A 22,550-nucleotide genomic window follows, 5' to 3' on the forward strand; every position below is an offset into this window, starting at 1 on the left:
CAATATGTGTGTGTGCATGCATGCATGAATTTTAGCAGTGTTTCAGTTAATATTAGTCTTTAACATACAATTTTTCTTTTTCTTTTATTGTTGATGACACTTAACTCTAGCCTTATTTTTTTAAATAGAAATGGCAGTAATGCACTAAATTTTTTATTTAATTATAAAAACCAAAGAATAGGCTAATAACATGCAAGCAGGAAAGTAGACAACCCTGAATTCATTAAAATAAAAAAATAAAATACACCCAAGGAATCAAACGCAGACCCTTTTGACACTCAAGTGAAAGAAAATCCTAAGTATGTTTTCTGTAAAGATGACAGATGTTAGTGATGTTGACCTTAGAGCTGCATCTCTATTTTCATCCTCCATCTAATCCTCTCCCAACACCTTCAATCAAGAAGAACAGGTACACTCTCCAAGATAAGAACATAATAATTAAGTGTTATGGTAAAATCTCTTAAAAGTGCTGTTTAATATTCTGCGATTTTTGTTATACTAAAAATGGTTTTCTGTTTAAGTCATTACTTTAAAATGTCATACAATTTTTCTACAGAAAAGAAAGGTGTTCTGGTGTCTGGGGTTGCTTCAAAATGCTTATAAAAATGTTTTCAATGTAATGTTTGTTAAATGTAAATGCTGTTTAAATTTGCAATATAAATTAAAACCTTACAACGTTTTGGGATGACATATACAGTAAATTTTAAAACATTATAAGTATGTTCCATAGATACGGGAGCAGTCAGTTCTACTAAGGCTGAGAACATTAAAAATAGTGTTGCTATGTTGAAGGATTTTTTTTTAAATCCATGAATACTTGTATTTTGATTGGTTTATTAAGATTTAAGAATGAACAAGTAAAGCAATGACAGATTTTATGTAGTGACAGTAAAATAGTAACTAGTCACTGATTGGAAGTGAATTTCAAAGTTGATAAAAGTTAAGTATAATAACAATGATTTATTACATTCTACTAAGAGTAATATTAACTTCAACTTAACTCAGAAACTTGAGACTTTTGGTTTATTACACTACATGAAAATAGTATTTTTTAAGATTAACAGTTAACAGCGCCAACAAAAGATGCTATTCATGATTAGGTTGTTAAAAATTTATTTTAACTTTGTTATTAATATGCTAAAATTGCATAAAATGAATTTTAAATTACTTCTATACAAAAACAATGGTAAATGTGACAAGACAGATGTTAGAGAATAATGGAGTCTTAGTGACAGCAATATGTCATGTAGATGTGGAGATTTCTTACTGGTAAAGCTTTTCCTTTATTAAGAACTTTTCATATTGTAAAAAAAACAAATTTCATTTCTATTTATGAGAAGTTTATCTATTGACTAATCTCTTTGTAACTCTTCTGTAACCCCAACATTAGCAAGGTTTTTACTACCATGCTTTCATCTACATCAATGTTTAGAAATACCAACATTAGACCCTCAAATTTTAATAGATATTACAAGTCTTGTTTTCCAAAATTCCTAGCAATTTGTTTAGTAGCACTCTTAATATCCTTAGCTTTTTCAGTGGTTTGTACACATCCAACACATCATTGTTAACATCTTCCACATTAATGTTCTGTGTAATAATTAAAGGAATATCCACGACTTTCTATTCACACTGTACAACGCAACAAGTTACTATACAAAATAACAAGTCGAGCCTTGTAGATAAATTCTTTCTGCAAGACTAAAATATCATTACCAAATCAGTTTCATGGTTTATCCTTTAATTTCTACATAAAACATCTCCAAGTGGCCTTTAGAACTTTGATAGCCAAGATAAACAATTAGGCCTATCTACATTGCCTCGTCTTCATAGGTTTCGATGCCAATAGCATACAGTGTTGACAGGTTGAATTAAATTAACCATGTGATGTATACATACACTACTTGTCTAATTATGATTGTTTAAATCACTCTGTACTGAGTATCAACTGAACTTAAGTTGGAGCTTACAGGGTTCAAAGGGTTAGACATATCATTAGAAAGGCTAGATTCTACTCTAATGTTACCCTGTCTGGTAGCCATTGTAACTTGGCATTGTCTTTCTCTGCTTTGTTGCAGTTGTTTTTGGTTTCTTTGCACATTTTTACAAATAAGTAAATGTTACTAACATTTGTCCCACCATTATGCTTGGAATGTTTGGGTCTTCACTTGACCAAACTTACATGTAACAGTCAGTTTTCCAAAATTCTGATACATCTACAACAGTCTCCAAAGAAATAAGGATTATACTAACATCCACTGCTTTTCTCCATCAATTAATAAACTTGTCATGTCATATTTTCCTTTTACGACACTAGATGACAATCTCAACACCAACTGGTTCTTTCTTAACCCTCTGTGCCAGCATTATGGTTTTATCTTTGACATTCTGCACAGAGAAAATTCTCAAAATCTATAATGTAATTTCTTCTTGACCAATTGCCATTCAGATTCACACTGGAGATAGTCTTTGTATCTCAAGGGGTTTTTTTGTTAGTGGAGTTAATATACACAACTTATCAGCTGTATCATTTCCTTAAATATATTCTGAATTTCTTCTTGTATATAATTTCTTTTTAAATATTTTTAAAAACTGCTTTCTTATCATCTTTTCTTCAATTACTTAATAACATTTTTGTACTTTTATGTTTGAGTGTTTTCCATAAAAATCACTCACATTTAAAGAACCAAATAGTACATTTTATGTTTTTACAAGATTCAAATAATTAAAAAAGGTGTGTTCTAATCACAGAACTTCTTCAAACTGGTCTATCATTGTATACTGTTCAAACTGATTTCTTCTTTCTTCTCATAGTGCTAGACAATAAAATACTTAAATTTCAAGGCTAAGTTTTAAAAAACATCTATTACACTTGTCCAAATCAATACTTCTGTTGTTATAAAAGACTAATATTACTTCCAAAATATTTGTTTTACTTCATTATATGAAGATAACACTTTCAAAAATCATCTGTTTCAAACATGATGCGTGTGTTTTCTTATAGCAAAGCCACAATGGACTATCTGCCAAGTTCACCAAGGGCAATCGAACCCCTGATTTTAGTCTTGTAAATCCAAAGACTTGCTGCTGTACCAACAGGAGATTCAAACATGGTAGCAAGAAAATACAAGCATTTCTGCATGTTGTTTTTACTAGTTCTATATTAACATATGGCAGTGCGTTATTAGTCAGGTTGGCATTAATTATGAAAAGCAGTAAAAAATGTAATTCAGTGAACCTTTGAAAGTCTCAATATAAATCCTAGATTATTTCATATTTGGTTTTTCAACATGTAAAAAACTAAAATCTATAACTGTCATTTCAAACACAGGTAATAAAATCTAAGAATTTCTAATTTCACTAAAATACTGCCTACAAAAATCTATTTTCAGAGCTGATGAAAACCAGTCAACAAATAAGACAGTTTCAAATTAGTATAATGGGAAACAGAACATTAACATTTTAAAACGTGAAACAGCACAAGACAAAATGTCACAGAAATTAGAACTTAACTTGTCCTACTATGGAAGAGACATTGGAAATAACTTACCCAATAACCAAATCTGATGGTAGAACAGTACCCACTGCTGATACTCCATAAAGTCCAAAAGAGGTGCGAGGCAAGGGAAAAAACCTGAACTTCTCTCAAGATCTCATCCTGCATTTCTATATTAATCAAAGAATCTCTAGTGTAGCTTTTCATATATTCATGGATAAAATTTAGCTGGAAGAAAACAAACACAAAATGATGAAGGAATGTTGTACTTAGTAGATATGTCCAGTATATAAAGAATAAAAACAAAGTTATTGAAAAGTATCAACCGACAGAGTAAGGCCTAATTTCAGGTTCTCAGTAGAAATCTCACTCTACCAAAGAAATGTTGTTGAGAACACAACCTTGCATTCTAACTTGTCAGGGTCTGAATCAAGCTGACATTAGCAATTCAGACATATGTTGAGTACAAATACACTTATAATACATTTGTTTTTGTACAACAGATTTTACTGACAGTAGGCCACATTTGTTAAAGGTGTGCAGAGCAAACTCAGAATTATAGTCGACCTTCCTTCTCCAATACAAGGTTGGTCCAATGGACCAATTCTGCATACATCTAGTTGGTAATTACATAAACATCCTTTATGTTATCATTTCTAACACACCTGAAGTCAAACTATTCCACTAACCAGCTACTTTATCAGAAAACTAGCACTGTTTCAGTTGGAGTTACATTGACATTTCCTATCATCTTAAACCATTTTTATTCCTACTGTCTAACTATTTTGTAAGCATCATCTAGATGTGTGTTTGAAACTTCGATTATCATCTTCTTCCTAACAAAAAAAACATTAAAAGAGAATCCAACATGTTATTATACAGAAACGTTTTAGAATAATCAATTTAATGATTTCTTTCCTCTTCAACCACAGTGAAATTTAAAATGACATCTGTGACATGTATACCTAACTTTCTTTGATTTACTGCAACTTCTCCTAGGGATTGCAGTTCTTCCTATTTAAGGCTCACCACATAATAAATTAGGTGCAATGTCATATTAATCACACACCGTCATTAATTTAGGTTACTATAATTAAGAGTTAAAAATGATTCAGAAACTTCACAAATACTAAACCACCTCATTATTCTTTCTCTAAACCCTTTCAAACAACTCAACATGCTTTCTTCTACACAGTAACTAAAACTGACCAAAATATTCTAAGTCCAATGTTACATTATGACTTTCCCTGGCTTAAACTTAATATTTCTAAGTATACAACCTATAATTCTGTTAGTCTTATTAGTAACTGTCATGGAGATATAGTTATCTCTCAGTTTTCTTCCTTGTCAACTTCACCTAGTTTCCCCAGTAATATAAAAAAAAAAAATCCATTACAGGTCAATACTTAACAAAACAAAGAAATTGTTTTAGCTAGAGTGACTTTTCAGCTTGAACTATGGGTCTTCTAATCCACAGACAGATGTGCTAGTCACTGTGGTCATGTCTGGCTTTACACATTACAAAGTTCAAGTTTATTGAGTGAATGTTAATATTCATATTGCCTGAAATAACATCTTTCCCAAAAGAATAAAAGACAAACAAAATTAATATTTTATATACCTTCAACTGTAAATTCATAGTTTCTAACTTTTTTGACATACATCAGAAAAAAAAAATACTATTTTGGGAAAGTGTGTTTTTTTTAATTTAAATATCTTAAAATCACCAAAGATAATCAGTGAATACATAAAGAACACAATACATTTAACTATACATTTAAACAAACCTGTTGTTCTTTCGAAGGAAAGTTTTCCATTTTGATGGTGAAATGTGGGTATTCTGGTAAAGAATAGTCATAACACCATTCCAAGAAATGGTTAGCAATATCAAAACCCCTAAAATTAACACAATCCAGTTATATAACAAGAAAAAAACAGCTACATATATTATAGAAAGTTGAAATTCAGAGATGTCACAAAACAGTTTAAAAGAGGAATAAAAACAATACGATTCAGTCAAAGCATCGTGTCTAGAAAAAAAACAATATAATACAATTCAGTTGAAGCATTATGTTTGCAGTAAAAATTGATTTAGTTGAAGTAATGTACAGGCGTACATATAAGCATTAACACCTCAATCTTTTTGAAAGATTAGATCATAATGTTAATAATATGAACATTATATGTCAACAGTTACTCATAAGTAATATTTTTAACACTATTAATGTGTATGACTTACAGTACAGTACCATAGCATATCTTTAACCTATTGTTACCGCCAGTTTCTTGTTGTCATTTATCCTACTTTCTTCCTTTCTAAACTTTGCTGTTTAATTCCAAGGTTGTTTTAAAGCAACAAACAAAAATGTATGGGATATATGAAGAACAACATTAAGTATATTAATAACAACCAACCTACAAAATATCATACAGTCCATATACACTGCTGGCCAAAATCTTACAGCCAATGAACATAAAGAAAACATATGCATTTTGCATTGTTAGACTCAACCACTTATTTGAATACACCTTCAAAAGATGAAATTAAGAAAAGGGAAAATAAAACCAAAAAACTTTTTTAGAATTTAATAGGGAAAATGTGAACACTATGAAATTAGCTTAAATACTAGCTGGTCAAAAGTTTAAGATCATATCAAAAAAGAAGTCCTAAACAGAGGTCTCAGTAGTGAGTTGCACAGCCGTCATTGCAAATAACTTCAAACATTCGCTTTGGCATGGTTGATATAAGCAAAGTTTAACCGAACTGTTTCACGGTGTGGAAGGAAGCGTGGCCTTTGAAGAAGTATGGTTTTTAAAGCCTTTCTCTTGTAGATGCCATTTTACTGTTCTTCCTTTCACACCATGAAACAGCTTGATTAAACTTTGCTGAGAAGCACCAAACATGGGACGTAGAAAAGTGAATGAAGGTTTTGTTTTCTGATGAAAAAAAATTTAAACTGGATAGTCCAGATGGCTTCCAACGTTATTGGCACGATAAGGATATCCCACCGGAGACATTTTCTACACGACACAGTGGAGGAGGGTTCATCATGATCTGAGGTGCTTTCTCCTTCCATAGAACAATGGAGCTCAAGATTATACAGGGGCATCAAACAGAAACTGGCTACATTGGCATGTTGGAGAGAGCATCCTTATTGATTGAAGGCCCTAGCTTGTGTGGAAATGACTGGATCTTTCAGAAGGACAATGCTGCAATCCACAATGCCCACAAGACAAAGGACTTTTTAATGGTGAATAACGTGATTCTTTTGGACCATCCAGCGTGTTTGCCCGAACTGAACCCCACTGAAAATGTTTGGGGTGGATGGCAATGGAAGTCTATAGAAATTTTGTAATTAAGGAATTTAAAGAAGTACCAACAGTTTAGTAATTTTTCCTAATATATTTAGTAAACGTCTGTACAGAGTCTTGATAAGAGTGGTATAAAACATTTTACACAGCATTGTACTTAACAGGATTATCACAATTCAATTTGCAGAAGGAAACTTTCTGTATAGACTCATACGAAACATTTTCACATGATAGTTATTTGTTTACATATTGCTGTAATTCCTATAGAAAAGAAAAACTAAATCAAACTGTTAAAACATGTCAATAAACCTGATGTAGATATCCAAAATATACATACAAACAGGTATTTTTTAAAATCCATTAAGGTAATGACACGTCACAATGTTTGTCGAGTTACTATCCTATAAACAAACACTACACCTAATATATAGTAAAGCACGTTATTTCTTTCAATTCTATTTATAATGTCTCTCCTCAATGACAGCAAGCATCAACTACACCTTGATGAATTTATTTTAATAAAGTATCAAAACATGCCAACACAACACAGAGTCAAGGCTGTTACCTATCTGAATTGTAAGCACACTGTAACAAGGTATGATTGTTAAAAAATTAAATTATCAGTGTAGCGTAACTGAAGTGTTTATAATTTACAACCAAATATAATACTGAGGTCATTATTTACAGGAACATTACAGAATCAAACCTAAATTAAAACAAAATTATTACACTATAACACACTAACCACAAAAATGCTTTTCAACTGCTTCAGTTGTTTTAAAAAGACATGTAAACTATGTAACTTTTCATTGTAAATTGTGTAAAAATAATATAATTTTCTCTTCTGTTTTTCTTATGTTAGCTCTGACACGTGTCTAAGTTTTAACATGTAAATCACCCACACAGATAATTTAAAGTGAAATGAAAACATTAACACCTTGAAACACCAGGTGGTAGACAGAACATTTGTTTTTCTTGTGGTGGTGATATATTACAAACAATTAGGGACATTTATTTACTTATGTTAATCTTGACTATTGAATTCAACACTTTCCATGATAGTTATACGCAAATCTATTCTCCATGCAAAGGGGACTTTCCTCCAGCACCCCCCACTCAAGTTCCACTGCTTATGCCTTGAAAAGTAGAAACCAATTTACTTTATTTTGTTTATTGCTAATTTCACTTTTACACACATCTACAGGTTAACTAGAGCTATGGAAAGTAATCCTTATCAAAATAATCCAAGAAAAGAGGAAACCAAAACAAAGAATGAATAATAGGGAATCTCACTTAATCATTCATAACTGTCATGACAAGAAATTTAATTTGTAATTTATTTATACTTATTGATTGTTAGTAGTTTGTCAGTACCTACCTGTAGTTGTAACTACAGTATTCAAAGTCAATAAAAATTACTTTGTCCTCATTGGAGTTTTGTCTTTCGGGCAATAGAATATTTCCTTAGAAATAAAATAAAACATGTTCAATATTAGCTACTGCAGTGTTTTATAACACGTTTATATGTTTAATTAATACTAGTATTCTAACCATCTTAATAGCTTTTTTCAGATATAATAATTTTCAAGTTTCATGCCACAACTGTAATTAGGGTAACCTTCGAAAAAAGTTTTAATATCCTCAGTCCTTCACTAAGTATACAGAACCTCACAAAAATACAAATTTACCATTTCTCCGACGTCATACACAAATAACCCTAACATATAAAGGCCACAGAATACAAAAAACAATGCTGCAAATGAATAGAGTTGCAAAATTAACCATATTTTTATGATATTGCACAGTTTAGACAATGGAATGGTTGTGAAGCCAGCAAGAAACTTACAGGTGACAATGCAGTTCCAGTCATCAGAAAATGGTATTTTCTACAGAACCTAGGTACCTAAAAATCAACAGAAGGAACTCTTTGTGTTGTAAAGTGTCCACATCAAGTGGCTTGTATTTGTTTTAAAATTTCACAAGAAGCTACACAAAGGCTATTTTCACTAACCATCCATAATTTTCAGTGACAGGCTACAAAGAATGTAGCTAGTCAACACCACTCACCACCCTACTGTTGGGCTACTATTTTTCCAATGAACATTGGTTGAAAGAGTGAGCATGTCTGGTGATGTGGATTTGAATTTACAACCCTCAGGCTGTGAACTGAGAACAATAACCAGTAGGCCATTTCACACCCTCATCGAGTGGATGTTGCTGTTTTAATACAAGAGTAAGTGTGCCATAATGTCACAAAACACTATCCTCACAGCTTTGGTTACAACAGCAGAGTGGCTTGGCAGAAACTAAAATAAGTAATATTATACATCAGACAACACTGGACATCACACACTACTGCCTTTTGAAATTTATCATTTCTTTCCAACAAGTTCAGGTTTTCACAATTTTTGGACAGTTTGTCAATTGTCCTCTTAGAAACTTTTGTTGAACCACAAAAAATACAATGGTATTCTTTTATACTGTAGGGTGCTATTTGGGTAGTTGTAATAACCAAAGTATGGTTACATCTGCTAAATACATCATAGTTTTATGCCAATAGGCAGATTACCAAATACTCAGATGTGAACCCAAGTGAGCACGTGGTTCATCATTGACTGTTTCCTGTGAAAGCATCCCAAACAACCATATTTTAGGGACAACCTCATCCAATTTCTTTTCTAACAGTGGGATGTAGTCCCAAAGGTTCAGATTTTATATCTTATGTGGCTCTCTTTCTGCCTTAAATATTCCAAACAGAATATCCAGTAAACTCATACTCTATGTTGTATATTGTTTGGTTTTGTCAACAAAATGCAAGCCTTCAAGCAGGCCACTGCAAAATTAAATATTAAAATGAGTTACTCTAGTAATCTGTAATCAAGAGATTCTTTAATGTTTTTCAAGACAGAGATTTTTTCCCTACAAGTTCTGCTAATGCTGATAATGAAATCTTCAAGATCAGGAAAAACGTCAAACAGGGGCAAACTAATATGCTCTGCTATGCTCAACGAGTAGGGCATAAAAAGATTTTAGTAGCATGTGAATTTTGCAAAGTTAGAAATGTTATACTTACCTTCTTGAAGGTCATTATGACAAAACACCACAGGAGATGCTACATTTTCAATAAATGACCTAAAAGTAGTATACAAAAATGAGCTGAATAGAGTGAAATGTTAATCAAACCTCCAAACTGTACCAAAAACCAAGAGTTGTTTGTCAACATACAAAACTGTCATGTTTTGTTTTGTACTTACATTAAAAGTCAGTTTCTGTTCACTATTTGCAAAAATTACAATAGCATCCACCAGTCATAAAAGTAGAAAAAAAACAACTTATAATATTGTGGCACTATGTCAGACAAATTTTAAATACTGTTGTTATATTCAAATGTTTGAGAAAATACCAAAACATAGATATCAATTGACAAAAAAAAAGTATTCCACTGATAAGAAATAACCATTTATACCCTTAACAATTATGATGATACACAATTTACTACAATCATTTAGAGTTAATATTATATATAGATGGTTGGAATTAGTATAACAATAGATTTCCCTCTAGTTTTTAAGATGTAATCTTCCGAAGAATTTATTAATAATCACTCTCTACTTATTTAAGAATTTGCCTAAACAAGTTGGCTTTGAAATGAAAGCTAAGTTCTTTTTTAAATTAGGAATATTCCTTTCTTTTTTGGGAAATCTTATAATTCATTAAAAATCTAAATTATCAACCACAAATTTAAGCCAGGTTTCATTTGCCAAAAGACAAGTTAATTCCACTGGAACACTATTATACCCAAATACTAATAAGTTAAAATAATACACATACCTCAACCAGATACATTCGCTTTCAAGATTTTGAGAAAGCAAATACTCGGCATATTTTCTGTTGGATTTATCAATATTTTCTATACAGATACTCCTTATTTTCTGGAGCCACCTGTCATTATAAAGTGTGATATATGGTAAAACTCCAACCATAGCATTAACACAAAACCAGGGATTACTAACAAAAGTGTTTTTAAAAGATCTAAATCATTTATATATAATGTTGAACAGGAGCTACAAGGACAATTTTTTTTTTCTTTTTTTGCTAAATTTTACATAAAGCTACTCAAGAGATGTCTGTGCTAACTCTCCCTACTGTAGAAGTGACAGACTAGAGGGCAGACAGCTAGTCAATACTACTTGCAACCAACTCTTGGCTAATAAATAGTATAATTAACCATAAAATTATAAAGCCTCTATGTCAAAAAGGTGATGATTCAATCACCAACTTGCAGATGGAGAGTTGCGTACCTTAGCCACCAGGTTTACTACTGACATTCATTTGATTAGCTAACTCCTAAAACATAAATGTGATATGGTATATATGAGACAAATTAAATAAACATTTTAGCATTTACTTTGGCAATGAAGTTCTTAAGATGATCATCGGATTTTTTTTAATATCCACTATTCATACTTAAAAAACTGCCTTGCAAAACAATTCCCAATTTTTCATTTTATTGTTTATGCACAGTCCTACACAATAGGCTATATGTGCTCTGCCCATTGTGTGTAAGGAAAACCTACCTTTTAAGTGTTACAGGTCCCACCTCTTATTGTTGAAGTTAGAAATACTAATGAAGTGCTCTAAAAATAACACCAAAACCTGAAAACAGTGTATCCTTGTTAGAAAGTACAACATCCAGGAGGACGTTTTTTTTTCATATGTAGAAAATAAAAATGAACACACTGGACATATTTCAGGTTCTGTCTTTACAATATTCCAGGTATACAGCTTTGTTTTGTTTTAAATAAAGCTAGCGTTCACAGTGTCCTTTTTTTTTTTAATAACATTTATTCTTTTTAAATCATTTACAAGTTAGTATCGTGCAAAGTGTCCATACTATACAAAATATAAATGCATTACAAACAACAGTGTATAATTCAACCTTCACCTCTTTCACCACTAACATAAAATACTTTTACTTAGGTAAGAACTTAAGTATACGCTCTAGAGAAGACAGTGGTAAAAGAAAATGTGTGTGTGTGTGGGGTGTTCTTATAGTAAAGCCACATTATGGCTATCTGCTGAGCCCACTGAAAGGAATCAAACCCCTGATTTTAGCATTGTAAATCCATAGACTTACCACTGTACTAGTGGGGGGCAGGTAAAAGAATGAATAAGGTTTGTTTTAATTTTCACACTGTCTACACATAGCTGTCCCTAATTCTGAACTGATACAGTGTGGATTACACCACCACCAACCACTAGATTAGTCTCATCTAATAAAATAGTGGAATTTGACTGTCAGTCTTGTAAGCACACCCGAGGTGCCAATGCATATAATTTTTGTTTGGTGGCAACAGACCAGAAATCACAATCTGAGCACATTATAGAGACTTAACAGCACATTATGAACCCTAAGAAATAATAGCAGAAACAATCACAATAAATGGACCTTCATAACTTAATTTTCCATGCATACCAAGTTTTTAAATAAATATTATTACCCCAAACATGAGCAAATATACAAAAACAAAATATTTAGCATATTAATGTCAAAACTATCTTTGTGAAAACATTGAAAATTATTCTATCTTGCATACTTATCCATTTTTCCAAACATCCAAACTGGTTCTTTGTTAATAGGCACTTCCAGCTGGTGGATGAAAGCAAGTTTTCTGGCTATCTTAGTTGAAATATCAGGGTCTTGAAGTTCTTGGCAAGTCATGGCTTTGGCCTAATGAAAACGTTACGTTTGTGTCTAAAACAAGTTTCATCATGCATACACGACTGACTTAAGTTTATTAGAAGTTTACACAATACTTTATAAAAACAACTTGCTATAATTTGATTGGTTAACGATACAAAACAAAATTTATTTTCTAAAAGTATTTCAACTTTTATAAAATGTTCTTACCTTTATAAGATTTAACTTGAAATCATTTTGTAGTTCAAATAAATCCACAAGAATATTAAGATTAGTTGTGTTTATGACAATACATAAATTAGGAGTACAAAAATATTTATCAACTCACAGGAATATATTCTTCAAGCCTTCCTTCTGGGAAAATACCATAAAGCTTTGGTCCAAGATTTCTCTCAGAAAGCAGCATAAATATAATACTTTCTGTAATGTTTGCTTCAACCTGTCCATCGTGGACCTGACCGTACATACGAAGCAGGACTTGATCAGGTTCACCGTCCAGAGGAGTGTGAGTTTTTGGAAGTGAGCAGTGATACAGCAAGTTACTAAGACCTCCACTAGTGGTAACACAGAAAAAAAACAAAGTAGAACAGATGATAAATATTTATTTATTTTTTTTTACAAACATAGATACAATTCTATATTAACAAGCACAGTTTGAGAAATTTAAACTTTAAAATACAAAATTCTGTGAAATGCTAATGCACATATATGCTCATTTTAAACTAAAATTTGTGGAAAAGTGCATAATTACAAATCTAATCAAAATCAGTTATATCCAAACGAACCATACTGATCAATGTAGTACTTCCTCAAATGTTTACCAAAAGACACAAACCAGATATGAATATCTGAAAGTTGGTTTGTTTATAAATAAATAAAATCTTGTTTATGCTTTTTATTCCAGCAAAATTGAGTATCTGTGACATCTGTGTATTGGCTGTCCTGCAATACTGGCAAAAATTACACATAAGCTCCTACCCCTGTAAAAGTGGCTTTCCATAATGTTACTGTGCACTTGTTAGGCATAAATTATTTCCTGTATTTTATAGCAAGAAGGTTTCATCTCATTTTGTCCTTCAAATTTACCAATCTGATTATTTTCGTGCAACATCAAATTCAGTTAATTTATCAACTAAAAAACACTGCTTATTTGTTGAGCAAATATACTGTGACTTGCTGAGTTAATATTTCTCAGGAAATTTATTTTACCTGAAAATACCACAAGCAGTTAGAAAGAAAAACGTTTGTTGCTATGTAAATATTTATTGCAGAGTTTGTTTTGTTTTTTTATAAGTGCATATTGGCCCTTGCATGATCTCTTTCATTAAAATGATTTTATACAATCACATTTACCAGAGAATGGCTTATTATAAATGTAGAAGTAGTCACCACAACTAAGACGAAATGAGCTTAAACAAGCAAGAACAACTAAAAATCTCTAACGTGAAACTTGGTACCTATCAAGCCTAAAGGCCAAATGTGAATGTCTCCACATGTTTGGTACGGATAACAGATAAGAAAGGCTAAATACACTGGTAGTGGACAACCTGTGCCAGTTAGAGCTGTTTAATTGCAGTTTGGACAGAGTGTAACCATTCAAAGTTAGAATAGTCAGGTAGTGGGAAGACTGCAGACAAACAAAGCTATCACAGCTCCTTACTTTCAAGGGTAATTGAGCAGTTCTGGTGTTGCACAACAGATGCACTACATTGTGTAGTTGTCATTCAATTTTCTAAGCTAAGACAGTCATTAGTTCATAAACAAAAGAAGATTACACTCCTTGCTTTCTGAGCAAGTACAACAGATAAGTGAAAGGAAATGACGTTTATTACTTACTAAGATATAAACTGATGCACAGTAAGATGTATGCACTAAACTACATGATTTCCACTTGATGATGAACTACAATGACTGTGATTAAAAGGATGTTCCAACCACTGAATGAATTTTATGAAGAAAAGCATCACTCTGCGTTTCAAACTTACTCTCAAGACACAGTTGACTGGCAAGAAATCTACACAGAATACAACCCTATACTCACTACATTTTGTAATCTATTTTTCTGGGAAGTATGCCAGATGTACAAGAAATAAGGGAGTTTTGTTTTCTGTAAAAAAATACAACAATCAACAATGAAGACATAAAGACAAAGGATTCGATTTTCATGTTAAGAATGGGTGAGTACGAGCTTAGATGTGCTAAAAGATGCAGAAAGTATTATTGAAAAATGCATGGTACCTGTTACGTACAATATTAATAGTTTGAAAACGTTTCAATTTTAACGTTGACATCTTTAGGAGGTAATGTATTTTCATGCTACAAAAATGAAAGTAACAATATTTGAATATGAACAGTGAGCAAAACAAAGTGCGCCCAGCATTTTATGGGGTTCTGATAATAATGTATTTAGTCGTGCAACTTGAAATACATTTAATAAGGAAACAGTTCTACTTTATATTTACAGTATTGTTTCATTATAAGATGCATTATTAATTCATTAAAATACAGGCAGTATATATATATATATATATATATATATATATATATATATATATTTATATTGAAGGATAGGCACGAAAAACGGTAAGTAGTGGGATTTCGTAAATCATTACAAAAACCATCACTCAACTTGTAAGTGGAAGGAAGGATCTAAAGAAAGACAAGCATTATGAAGGCTAACGATAAAAGATACGGTTGATATCAACTAACGTAAGACAGCTCAACTGTCTCAACTCCCATTCCATTACACTGAAAACAAGCCCTGTCAATGTGGAAGACAAGACTGGAAATATATAATAATGTTAAGGAGATAATGAACAAATTCAGCATGGTAGCTATAATGAGTGGAAACCGAGTTTAGCGCCCTACCGACTCGTTGCCGAGTCACGAGAGACTAATTCCGACTGATTAGACCAAGGTCCATGAATTACAATGTGGCCTTCGCGCCGGATGAGTTGTTTACACACGCTACGCATGGCTGCCATTTTTAGCTTTTTTTTTTCTTTTTTTTTTTAAATTGCAGGTCTCGGTTTTCAATAAATACTAAAACTCAGAAACATTATGCATCGGTTAGAACCGAAGAATAGGAAACTTACTGATGTTTCACGTTATTATGGTTTAGTGCAACGCTACAAAATATGCTATCTCCGCTCTGGTCACCGAAGAGGATTACACCCCGCATTTTAGCGTTGCGAGTCCGTAAGTGTACAGCTGAACCTTACAGTAAACGTTTCATAGATATTGATCCGAAAGCATTATGAAATTGGTCGTTAATTGGGATTTTTATGATGTCATTAATTATTAAAAAAACAATAAATTTATATTAAAAAACACTTTTACCGTAGTTTCAAGAGCAGTAGATAGAAATGGCTTTAATGCTTAAAAAGTAGAAACTGAAGACCCTAAGTAAGAATTCTAACAGATTTCTTGTGTCTCTTTTTAAAATTTAAGAAAACGACACGATGGTTTCAGACGTCACTAACAACTTGTAACAGTCAAAGACGGAAACATAAAACATTTACAAATCACTAGAACTTATAAATGCCACATCTTATTACTAAGAGGATATTTAATATCAAAATAACACTGAACACATACCTTAATGCAGTAAACACCAAGTCGGAACTCGAGATGTTTTTCCACGAACCACTAAGATACTCTCGACAAAGTCTGTATGCTTTATCCCTCATCTCCTTGCTTGAACGTAATTTCGACAGTGAACTAAAACGATTCATAATTGTAGATTGAGTTTGGTTTACGTGGTTAACTGATAGTACGATTCTGATAGTTATGAATTATTTTTGACATGGTTAGAAGTTATGTATAAGATGATCGCAAGGGTACAAAAACTTGGCAGTTTGCTCTGGTCCTCGTTCCATGTAAATAACATTTATCATCACTACGACAGCAGCGAGAAAACATCTACTATGTACAAGTTTCCAGGGCAGCCTAATAAAAAAAGACTCTTGCCGTTGGATTTTTGGTTTACAATTCAATACAAGGGCAATTCTGGCAAGAATTAAGTAAATCTAAACTAGCACGTCTTTAATTCTCTGCACACTTAAATGTTAACAGCTGAAGCGAATAACCTTTAATGAAAAGAAACAAATTTGACGTCACAAACAAATACAAGTATCAATTTTCTGACATCACGTCATTCAGTAAGTGATTTTATAATCTAAACATCATGCAAATAAGATAAACGAAATGCAATTTTTTGCAACGTTGACCGAAATCTCTAAAGCAGTTTAAAGTTAGGGAAATAAAGACGTCATGTACTCTCTTGGTGAAAACCAACTTTAAAATTCGCGCTCAAAAATATAACCCTTCAATTAAAACCAAATACACACTACTAAACTAATAAGTAGTCTAATTTTGTTTGTATTACATCTGATAGAGCAGAGGTTCCCTAAGGTCGCCAATAACAGGCCAGTAACAATAATGCTAAATTAATTTCAATTCTAAATAAACGATAAGCCAATATAAAACATTACGTTGATATTATTAAATTATGGGATTGCTTCATATTTCAAGACGTTATACAGAAGATATATATCCCATAAGATAACCTTACATAAAGTCAAGTGTGTGTGTTTAACTGCCTATCAGTATACAAATTTAACCCAAAGATAATAAATTACTAGTAGTCTAATTATACTCTATATAATTTGATAATTAAAAGCTCACATTAAATTACAAAGATACAATTTAATAGAAAATATAATTACCAATGAACTTTAATGATATTTACGATAAAGTACCACGGATGGATTCAATAAAATATTTATTGTCAGCAGTAAACATGAGTGAATAAAAAATAGTTCTTAGTTATATCTCGTAGCTTTGCAACATCCCGTTTACAAGAAAAAAAGCGTAGATCATTCTAAATTTAGGAGATCAAAAATTTGTTTTTATCTCAGATACGTCTCCTTTTTACTTGATTCACAAAAATACATTATACTTACCAATATTCTTATTTACGATTTCTTTTTTCGTAATTTTATTTATTAAAATTTAAAAAGACAGTTTATAGCACTTTCTCTCAGTTTCCCCCCCCCCCTCACAATTCTAGTTTTAAAGTTTGACATCAGAAACGACAATGTAACCCATATAGACAATAACGCGGTTTGATATTTTCAACAGCAATGGTATTTTATACGACACGTTGGCTAAACGGTCAAGAAACGCCTAAAAACAGATAGAGGCATCTCAAATGTGGAATTCTGACTAGATACGGTGAAACCAGTCAGCAGCACCTGCAGCCTAAAAAGACTACTTTTAACCGAACAAAGGAATTTACCACCACTTTTATTACTCAATTGTAGCTGAAAAGACTGGATTATGTTCAGCACTTTGTAGCGGGTTTGAAACTTAGACCTTGCGATACACAGCCAGTAACAAGCACTGGATTATGTCTAACCCAAATATATACATGTTTAACTGATCTACAACAGTTAGGCTGTGGAACAAAAGGTGAAAGGTTCGAGCCACGATGCCGTCGAACTTAGTGCATTTTCAACTACGGTTGCACTGTACGAAATACAATCAATCCTATTCTTCAGTCAAACCCAAAAGAAATCCTTGTGAGGAGAAGTGCTGCTAACTGGCTGTTTTCACTGTCGATTATAGTCCAAAATTAGGAACGGCTACACCCAGGCAATTTTTCTTAAACACCATCCAGCAGCATGTACAAATTCAACTCTGTTAAAAAGGGTGTCAGTTGACTTTTCTTTTTTTACATTTTAATGGAGGCCTGGCATGGTTAAGGCGTTCAATTCATAATCCGAAAGACGCGGGGTTCGAGTCCCTGTCAGATCAAACATGCCCGCCCTTTCAGCCATGGGGGCGATATAATGTTAGAATCAATCCTACTGTTCGTTGGTTGTTGATGACTAGCTGCCTTCCCTCATAAGATACCATTTCTAATCAACCTGTTATACAAAAACATAGCTGAATAATTCAAGACAACTGACGTATCCAGTAAGAATACTGAACAAAGCATCATACGCAAGAACTTATCACCATAGTAACTGTGTTGTTAAATCACGTCATAAGTGTACGGACACTATGACGAGTTCCTTCCTGCAGTTGGTTTTTATTACATTTACTTCGAATAAGTTTTGTTTTTTGAATTTCGCACAAAGCTACTCGAGGGCTATCTGTGCTAGCCATCCCTAATTTAGCAGTGTAAGACTAGAGGGAAGGCAGCTAGTCATCACCACCCACCGTCAACTCTTGGGCTACTCTTTTACCAACGAATAGTGGGATCGACCGTCACTTTATAACGCCCCCACGGCTGAAAGGGTGAGCATGTTTGGCGCGACCCTCAGATTACGAGTCGCACGCCTTAACACGCTTGGCCATGCCGGGCCACTTCGAATAAGAAAAAACACTAGGAGCACAACCCTCTTCAAACAGACACAGTCCTGTCGAACTGCTGGTCACAAGATAAGGGTAACACATGGCGTCGTGCTGTCCAGACATCAGTCGCTGACGTGTGAAGACCCTACGAGCTTTATAATGAATGGTTCATACGCAAAATACACGCGCCGTACAGGATGAGGTGGTAAGTCCAAGGGTGGATAACTAACTGTCAACATTTTTCATACACAGTAAATGCGTTTCCAAAAGCGAAAGTGGTACAAACATGTGAGGATACAGACACGCCACTTAATTCACATTTTATTTTATTTTTCAAAACTATTTGTACAACATCACGTTAATGACAAATTTGCGACTGAATGCATAAAAAACCTGAGAATACGTTTTTTAAAAGACAGCCGTCAAGAAACAGAAATAAAACAACAGATTAAAATCACTTGTGATAATTGAATTCAAATCATTTCAAAGGATTCCCATTAAAACATCTTATATATTTCAATGCAATCCGACAACAGCTCCAAACTTTCAAACGAGTGTTTTTCTTATATCAAAGCCACGTCGGGTTATCTACTGAGCCCACTCAGGGGAATAGAACCCCTAATTTTAGCGTTCTAAATCCGTAAACTTACCACTATACTAGCGCAGGGTTTTCAAACGAAAACTCATTATAAGATGAACCCAACAGTTCCACATCATATTCCAATAATAATATAAACAAATAAAATGTTAATTAGAATAACGAGTTTTGCCATTAAGTTAACGTGATCACGACGTTAATACAGTGAGAAAAGTCAGTTGACTAAATTTTTTCAAATAAATGCATCAAATATCTTATAGTTTGTTGTATATGTTTTTTCATTAAAAATAAATTAATAAGCTTTATTTATTTATACTGTCAGAATCCACTACATCATTGGACTGAATTTTATATGAGAAAAACAAGAGGGAATCCACAATAACCGCAAATGTAATTAGATCTCATATCAGTCAAGAGGTGGCGCTATGAGCTAAAAAAAAAAAAGCTATTCTACGGGCAGTATGCCGATGATAATGCAAAATCTAGCCCACATAAAATATAAAATTATTTCCTTCCTTAACTGTGTTACAGACAATTTTTTACTTGTATTTGTAAAACTAAGACCAATATAATATTGTAACAGAAATTCCGAGACTAATGGTAAGATCCTAAATCACAAATAAACTAGCTTATGAAAGTTCACGTAATTGAACATAATAGATAAATTTCACTTCAACACTAAACTGCGAATATTTTCTGTCACTGAACTCATCTACTCATTAAATACACGTTAACTGTTAAATAACTTAATTACTCACTACTTGATCACTAAGTAGTTACTTGAATTTTTAAACAATGTACCATTGCCTCTAGACGCTGTCCGAAATTTCTAGATCTTGACGTCATCAAAATGACAAGTTTCCTTTAACAAATATCTAAATTGAAATATTAAAAATATTGCTTGCAACAATACAAGGTGAAAATACTATATCGAATGTTCTAAAACTTTACCGTAGGAATGCATTAATAGCATAAAGCAACAAATTACAATACATAAGCACTATGCAAATTAAAATTTTGTTTTTAAACGCAAGATACACGAATCATGTGAATGAACAGGAATTTTGTCAAATATCATTGGTTAAAATTTATCTTAACAAGCTACAAAAAATACTGCTCTCACTACTAGACAAATGATTGACATAACAAAAATAATAATAACAAACGATTATTTAATTTTTCAATTACAATTCAAGTTGTTTCGTAATTACTACATTATACCAATAATGAATAACAGTAATTTGTATAACTTACACACACACTCGTTTATTTTTAAATATATAAAAAATAAAACAATTGAAATGAATTAAAACAGGAAAATACTTAATAATAAATGTATATAATAAAGGTACCAAAGTTTAAACTTTGTAGAATGGCCAGCAATTGCCTGTTGTGGAGATACAAGTGTAGAGGACGACGTTTCGGAAGTTTTCCGCCTTTCATATGACCTATCATCATGAATACTCTGCCTAAACCATCTATCAAAGAGTATCAAAGTTATATCGGTACTGCTCAACAGAATTTCTATACGTGTAACAGTGTGACTACCCATATTACCTACCTGGCTAAAGTCAAACCTTCGAAGACTTGAGTCATAAGGGCTATATTATATTATAAATACGCAGGTTACAACAAAAATAATATGAGGATAATACGCTTCCGCGTGTCGTTGCTTGTTTGTACTTTATAATTAGTTTATAACTGTTCCCCTTACTCGCTTGTGAGGATTATTATTACCTAAGAATAGCTCTATCTCTTTACAAACTGGTTTAATATGAACCACAATTATAACTTTGCACTGAAGTTCTTAAATATCATTGCATGAATTCTTCTACCGTTAGTCTTAACTAACTAGATATTTACATAGACCGATAGCTCGAACCTAACGACACCTGTGTTTTGTCAATTAATTTTATTTAATAGGGTTTAACAAATAGTATTAATGACTGTTTGTGTAAAAAAGCATAGACCTAAAATTTTAAATTCATAAAGCATTTTAATTATCTATATGGATCTAAAGAAAGATGTTTATTCTAAATTACAATCAAATAATTTTACATTTTGTTTGTTGTATTTAATAAAAACATTTTTTTTCCGATCATAACTGTGTGTACAATGAATTTTTCCAACCTACAATTGAAAGCTGTTATAAACACCACAAATATATTAAAAATATTGAGTATTTGAATAGTTTAAAATTGTTATCATTCCGTGATTATCGGTCACAGTATTGCGTAACTGATATAACAGATTTTTTTAACTATTCGTAGAAGAGCGTAGAAAAAATATGTGCCGAAACGTATTTATGTGTTTTTGTGGTTCAAACTGAAACTAACAAACAGGTAAATATTAAACACCATTACAACAGGCAGATTAGTAATATATATATTTGAGAAGGAATAACATGCACACAACAAGAGAAAAACTCATACTGGCTAAATGTGTTATCTTTATTCATAATTGGCCCAGAATGGCCAAGCGTGTTAAGGCGTGCGACTCGTAATCTGAGGGTCGCGGGTTCGCATCCCCGTCCCGCCAAACATGCTCGCCCTTTCAGCCGTGGGGGCGTTATAATGTGACGGTCAGTCCCACTATTCGTTGGTAAAAGAGTAGCCAAGAGTTGGCGGTGGGTGGTGATGACTAGCTGCCTTCCCTCTAGTCTTACACTGCTAAATTAGGGACGGCTAGCACAGATAGCCCTCTAGTAGCTTTGTGCGAAATTCAAAAAACAAAACAAACAATTATTCATAATTAAGGTTAGACTTTGATTTTTACTGCAGCTTCTAAGACTACTAGAGTTAACAAAAATAGATAAATTCCCGATTTATGCAAAAGCAGAATGGTTTGGTTTATTTTGCATTTCGCGCAAAACTACCCGAGGACTATCTGCACTAGCCGTCCCTAATATGGATTGACGTAGCTTTAAATTTAAGAAATACAACTGTTGTTATCGAGAAAGTTTGAAATAACTCTTCTTAAACTTTTGTGGAACTAAGGGTTGTGTCATTTTAAATTCGACGGCACTAATTTGCATCACAGGAGTATTTTCTACAAATAACTCTGAATTTGGAGTAACGCAGATA

The 22,550-nt window shown here is 32.6% G+C and overlaps 1 protein-coding gene across 3 annotated transcripts; it reads right to left on the bottom strand.

Annotated features, from left to right (window-relative positions):
* Positions 1 to 357: 357 nt before the first annotated feature.
* On the bottom strand, positions 358 to 21,351 carry LOC143225357 (choline kinase alpha-like). 3 transcript variants are annotated; one of them, XM_076454617.1, is made up of 10 exons: positions 21,029 to 21,351; positions 16,107 to 16,229; positions 12,838 to 13,063; positions 12,406 to 12,539; positions 10,640 to 10,750; positions 9,882 to 9,940; positions 8,187 to 8,271; positions 5,284 to 5,392; positions 3,551 to 3,724; positions 358 to 390 (listed from the first exon to the last, which is right to left on the bottom strand). In XM_076454617.1, exons 1-10 carry the CDS (start codon positions 21,061 to 21,063, stop codon positions 373 to 375), a joined length of 1,074 nt encoding a protein of 357 aa, XP_076310732.1. In that variant the 5' UTR covers positions 21,064 to 21,351; the 3' UTR covers positions 358 to 372. The 3 variants fall into 3 exon arrangements, 2 of the variants coding, with proteins under 2 accessions (XP_076310732.1, XP_076310731.1); XR_013013814.1 differs by lacking the exon at positions 358 to 390 and adding an exon at positions 2,678 to 2,816 and having other exon boundaries at positions 3,551 to 3,666; XM_076454616.1 differs by lacking the exon at positions 358 to 390 and adding an exon at positions 2,678 to 2,816.
* Between the last annotated feature and the right edge of the window lie 1,199 nt (positions 21,352 to 22,550).

Source organism: Tachypleus tridentatus, chromosome 9 (assembly GCF_004210375.1).
Source record: "Tachypleus tridentatus isolate NWPU-2018 chromosome 9, ASM421037v1, whole genome shotgun sequence".
NCBI classification, from domain to species: domain Eukaryota; kingdom Metazoa; phylum Arthropoda; class Merostomata; order Xiphosura; family Limulidae; genus Tachypleus; species Tachypleus tridentatus.